This window comes from Cibotium barometz, chromosome 15 (genome assembly GCF_041138505.1).
Source record: "Cibotium barometz isolate CiBa-2024 chromosome 15, ASM4113850v1, whole genome shotgun sequence".
Lineage (NCBI taxonomy): Eukaryota > Viridiplantae > Streptophyta > Polypodiopsida > Cyatheales > Cibotiaceae > Cibotium > Cibotium barometz.
Window position 1 is genome coordinate 27,799,758 of NC_141060.1, and position 6,313 is coordinate 27,806,070.

General features: G+C 38.5%; 1 protein-coding gene across 1 annotated transcript in view; it reads left to right on the top strand.

Annotated features, from left to right (window-relative positions):
* LOC147631127 (ribulose bisphosphate carboxylase small subunit, chloroplastic 1/4-like) overlaps positions 1-521 on the top strand; it is a 994-nt gene extending 473 nt beyond the window's left edge. The window contains exon 3 of the mRNA XM_086809478.1: positions 90-521. Within this exon, the coding sequence (XP_086665604.1) occupies positions 90-314 (225 nt within the window). The 3' untranslated portion in view covers positions 315-521. The remainder of the gene's footprint in view (positions 1-89) is intronic.
* The last annotated feature ends 5,792 nt before the right edge of the window (positions 522-6,313 follow it).

Here is a 6,313-nt window from a genome sequence, read left to right on the forward strand (position 1 = left end):
GTGAGGGACGATGGCAGCTGCTGGTTTATTAAAGCGCTCGAGCTCTGCGAGAGAGGTGATGTTAACGAAGGGTGTGCATGTGTACGCAGATTGGGAGCGTCTACCGCGAGCATTTCCATGGAAGCGGCTACTACGATGGGCGCTACTGGACCATGTGGAAGCTGCCCATGTTCGGCTGCACCGACGCTGCTGCCGTGCTGAGAGAGATCAACGAGTGCAAGAAGGCGTACCCCTCCGCCTTCATCCGCGTTCTTGGCTTCGACGCCAAGAGGCAGGTGCAGGTCAGCGGCTTCCTTGTCCAGAAGCCATCCTAAGCACGCCTCCTCTCCCACGAAGCAATTTTGGGAACTACCCTCTCTCCCATTCTCCTTTCCCTCCCTCTGTAAGGCCCAGCCGCCATATCCACCATACTCCTCCCCCGGTCTTGTCTAATGGCTTCGCTTTCTTTTTATAAACTCCTTGTCTCTTGATTTTGGTTGTCTTTTTGCAGAAGGCTCATTAATCATCTCTGTTGCTGCTAATTTCTTATCTGCGAATTTAGTCCAATCTTTTTTTTCCTATCATTATGTGAATTCGGTGGGATGACCTTTTTGCCTTAATTTTTTTTAATAACTAATGTTCTTTTCCTGTTTAAAACCTTCCTTATTTAGCAACGTTTCAAGCCCTAAAATATAATTACATCTAATGATATCCTTACGCATCTCTATCAAATATGGTTGTTGATTTCAAATTCATCAACGGCCTTTGTGTCATTGAGAAGCACACCTATTGAATGTATGAGGGAAGGGAAAAATTTATAATGGTTTCAATGTTATCCATCTTGTCTTGTAGTTGTTAATAATGAGAGTATATTGTTTGTACGTTAGGAACCTATCCAAGCTTATTTCACCTTGTGAATGTAATCTCACTATTGTGGGTGCAAAGAGTGGAGTTGTGGATGGAATGAGGAAGGGACATCATGTCTTGGGATGCAGCAGAGATTAGTGACACAAGAGTAGCAAGGAAATTTCATATTGTGTACAAGACTTAGTATCTTTCTTCGTCAGAAACATGAGCTGCCAATGAGAAGGATAATATATTACAGCAATTAAAAACAACTAAACACAATCTTATGAATGTAGTGGTTTCCTGGATGTAAGGTATGCTAACAAGTGGCAGTGTAGACCAAATTCGAGAGCATGGGACACAGACCCTGCTTGGTCATGGGATCAAATTTCTCATGAGCCACAGAACAGTGCATCCTTGCCAACAATAGATATGGTGCGTAAAGGCATTTTTTAAATCCACCTGTAGACAATGCCATTGAGGAAGTACCATGTGGGGTTTAAACCTAGGACCTCCTATTCCTAGTTAAACATATCAACCACTAGAGCTATTACCTCATTGGTGAGTAGTTGATAGGGCAAATGCACTGCTAAGTAATATAGTTTTGTGGGTTGAGTACCACGAGCTTATAACATGCACGTTCCTAAAAGGTGAATTTGGGCCTGTTCTTGGATTCATCAAGGTATATATACTCAACTTTTGTCATTTATTACATAAGTGTACTCAATCCATATTACAAAATCTTGATGTCATATTATCTTAATGTCTACCTTAATCTTGAGGTCATATTATCTTAATGTCTATCTTGATGTTTTTTTAACCTCATGTGGTTAAGTAGCAAACATGTTTGCCTTAAAGCTCGTTACATTGCATTCCATTCCCAAGTGAACTCCAATCATGGTCTGAGTTTACTTACGTTCACAGTGTGGATTTACTTTGTCGATTATAGGCTACTCCATCATGGTCTTTAACTATGAAAGTAAACTCGAACTGTACAACTAACTCGAGCTTACTATTCCCGAGTTTATTTTATCGATGAGACGTTATTTCATCATGGTCTTTAACCACATGAAAGTAAACTCAGAATGTGTATAACTAAACTCGGGCCACGGGTGTTTACTATTTCACCCGAGTTTACTCTATCAACTAGAAGCTATTTCATTCCCAATTGTCAAAACTATTAAAGTAAACTTGGACCACTCGGATATGCCACTTCTGTACTTTGTTAACCGATGGGCTGTATCATTTGCTTCCTGGTGTAGTCCCTTTTGCAACACAAATCCACCAACCTCCAACGCTCGGATCTCATCCATAATAAAGTTTATACCTTGTCCAACTAGCCATACGATTGGGGGTCTAGTAGGTGATTGATAGATAGTATTACATACTATCCATGCCTACTATTAAAAAACCACATGAATTGATTCCTCTAGCCCCCAACCCACTCTCTCATACCTTAGGAAGATTGAGCTAGAACACCTTGCTCACAGTTTTTAATTCTCTTCTTACACTTGCCATCTTGTCCACCTAACCATCCTTGGCAAGTGACCTTGCTATGTCCACCTAACCATCCTTGGCAAGTGACCTTGCTATGTCCAACGTATAGCCCACATTGATTTGTGTATGTCATTCTCCACAATTTCCTGCACCTTTTCTTTAGTTGCTACTCCCTCTGCATTGTGCTAACCACCTTCTACATCTGAAGGAAGAGTGGGTGGAAATTTTAGTCTCCTATATTGTTTCTTACGTGGCTGATTTTCTGTGACATACTCCGGACGATGTGATGAGTTGTCTTCCTCAAGGTTTATAGATGTGGCTTTTTTTTGCCGGCTAATTGTAATGTTATCACCAATATAGTGTGGTTGCACAGGCATTGGTGTGCCACTCACTGCCTCTCCTACCAATCTGTTAGAGGTTGACAAACTTGGAAAACAGCCGCATCATATAAAGAGATGGATTCCTTGAAACCCTCTCCTAATAACCAACTTGTTTCTATTAGATTAGTGGTTGGCATGTGTGATAAAGTGACATCATCCACATCCTATATAAAATAGGAGAATAAGTTAATTGATGAGAATCCAAGTTGTAAGCTCCAAACACATTCCATAACAAAATATTAACTCAACAATTGAGAATCCAAATGCAAGGTATGTGTTTTCAAAACCAAGAAAGTAATACTTACCCCTACAAGGTGCTTCCTTCAATGGGGATATCTAGTATGCCACTAACTAAGCCAACAATCCATGGTTGGTAAGTTTGCATCAACGACTGTACCGTTCATCCACCATGATTTAACGTGTCTATATTTCAAAAGTGCCTCTTCTTCACCCAATGTTTAATGCCATTGATGGCATAGTTATTTGTTCTCTTCTTGAAAATGCATGACTACATATTGAACTGTATGGATGTTTAAGCTTTGTTCCTAATGAAAAAGACACGACCACTCATGAACATCCAATATATTCTGTGGTCCATTATTATAGAGTGTTCTTATTGTCATCCAATTGGCTCTAGTCTCATCGGCCATGAAGCCAATAAAATTTGGTTTGGGAAAGCCTTTGTGCACTCGGTGGGTGCACTACTAAGAAACCCTATGTATCACGTGCGTTCAAGGGGTATTTAAAAAACCCCTTACCTCTGAATGATCCCTTTTCCTTTATAGACTTATGAACTTTTTTCTCCCAAAATCGATTAAAAATACCCCTTCTGTAAATGTATTTCTATAAATTTACGTTATAATTGTAAATTAAAAAACCCCTTCATTTGAACTCACGTGGTATACTTGCATATTATTAGGTGAACCCCCCCGCACCACAACATTGTTAATAATCTCCCAGAGTAGAACTTGTGCCACTATGTCTTTCTCTTTCATTTTGCACAACAAGAAGCAATTGTCATAAGCTCTTGCAAGCTGTATGCCATCATATAACAATTGTAAAACAGCTGAAAAGAAGTTCAATTTATTTTAGGAATTTTGCAAAACCAAACTGTACCTTGGATCATATACATGTGTAGCCATTGTTATCCATCCCTGCACATGCCTGACGTCGTGATCAAAACAAACCTAAGCCCTTCTCAAATCAATGTCTTTTGTTTGACACATACAGTTCACTAGGTCTCAACCCGATGCGAACCTTATGGTGGTTGACATTTTAAACACGTAACGACGCTCTGAAAGCTTGCCCAGGAAAATGACTACCATGGAAGAACTCAAAAGTGCATTGTCTCTTCAATTCTAGGATACTGGACTCTACACCTTACACTCTACAGTTGATCCTAGAAGCATGTACTATCCTCTTGAATCTACAAGAGAATTGGATAACTTAACAATCTATGTAAAATTAAGTTGATAAGAACAATAAAAAAATTAAAATCAATATAGAGTTAAAATTATCTTTGACATTGAATTAGGGTATGCATGTGTTCCAATAATAGTGACAACTCCATGTTGCTAATATTTGATCCATTCTTCGTATGCTTCCTAACAACTACATCCAATACAAGTTGTTTGGTGATATCCATTTGTATCTTCCTTGGACCACTTGTAGCCACCTCTGAAACTGCCTCTTGCACAAGTTATCTTATCTTTTGTAATTCTTGCCTTGATGTGCCCCTTTGCACCTCATGCAAATGTTCCCCTTGATGTATCATCAATTTGGTCATATGTGGGTCATCAAACATACAATAGTACATTGTAGAAACACACATGCTTCTGCATACAAGCTTGTTCTTGCAGTAGAAACAAGCTAGAGAGACATATCCATCCGACGTTAAGCCCAGCAAGGGAAGCTTCTGTGTGAGCTTGCCTATTATTTAAAAAAATACAAAGTCCCAATAAATACTCTTATTAATCAAGGTTTATTGAAATTGAGCTAAGACCATAAGCTTACCAATCCATGATGTTGTATTTGGTGTGTCGTTCATAGTCCTACTTCCACACAAGGCATAATTGCACTCAAACAAGCCTCCACAAGAACTCTTTCATACTACTCTGGGAAACTTTACATTATTCTCTGCAGGTTTCACCTAACAATGGCCATTATGTGCTTGCTCCATTCCTTGCATTAGAGAGGCTGAAGGATTACATACTTTTGGTAACTCAAAAGCCATATTGCCATTGTAAATTTGAGGAATCTCTTCCACCTTCTTAATATGCATGCATGATAATATCATTCTACGAAGAACACCTGCATGAGATTCCTGAGATAATAATTATTTGACCACACTCTTGTGATAGGGTGTGCCTGTGGGAGAATCTTCTATTGCAAGATTAATAATGACTTGCTTTAGTGCACTTGATGTAGTGTTGCTTGACTCTCCTACTATTGGAACAACAAGGTATTCTGTTGTTATATTTTTATTAAAGATATAACATAGTTCCTCTCCAACAACGGGTCTAGCTGATTGGATAGATATAAGATGATCTAAACCATCATCTTGTGGTTTGATTTTGCAAAAAAATTCAATCCAAAATGAGTAGATAACATTCCAACATAATCATCAAGTTTAGTAATATAAAAACATCCTGCACAATCCTAACAATAGGATCACTCTCTAAACCTCCTACAAAAATGTGAAAAGTTGTGTTCTCCATGTCAATAAACAAAAACACAAACTAAAAGAAGATAGAGGAGAAAGAGATCTATGTTTGCAAAATACTATATCTCACAAAAATAACTCACAAACACACAACAAACTAATAAAAATGAATTCAAATTTTAAACACTAATCTATACATATTAAAATAAAATTCAAAAAATATATATTCATTTTTCATAAAAATAGATTATTTCTGACAATCATAAAAACAATCTTCAATCATTATAAATAGTATCATTAATACACAAAATCTAAAATTCATTTTCAATGAGAATATTTGATAATAAATGCTTACATAACTAACTCTCATATATAAATTATTTTAATTATAAATATTATTATTTTATTCCTTTATATTTTATTTAAATAACTTTATTTAAAAATTATCATAATTAATATTACTCTTAGAACAACCTTATTAAAATAAATTTGCTCTTAATAAATACAACCTTAGTGAGGAAAGAATGAGAGGGGCAGACGAAAGGAAGAGAGAGACCAAACCCCCCTCCCCTTAGTGAAGGGGTTGAGTCGCCCTTAGTGTGAGGGGGGTAAGTCACCCCACCCCCCCCCCTCGCCCTTAGTGACCTTAGTGAGGGCACTAAGGGTGAACTAGGTCGCCCTTAGTGAGGGGGGTCAACCCCCTCACTAAGGGCAACGTCACCCTTAGTGAAGGCACTAAGGGAAAAGTGGGTCACCCTTAGTGAGGGGAGTGACCCCCCTCACTAAGGGCGACCGCCCTTCTCACTAAGGGAATACCCTTAGTAAGAAGGGCATGCCTCCCTCGCTCACTCTGACGACTAAGGAGAGTCTTTGATGTCTCTGCATCATTAGAGTATAACGAAAGCAATCCCAAGGATAACACTCGGCCCATCGAGGCAGCCCCAAAAGT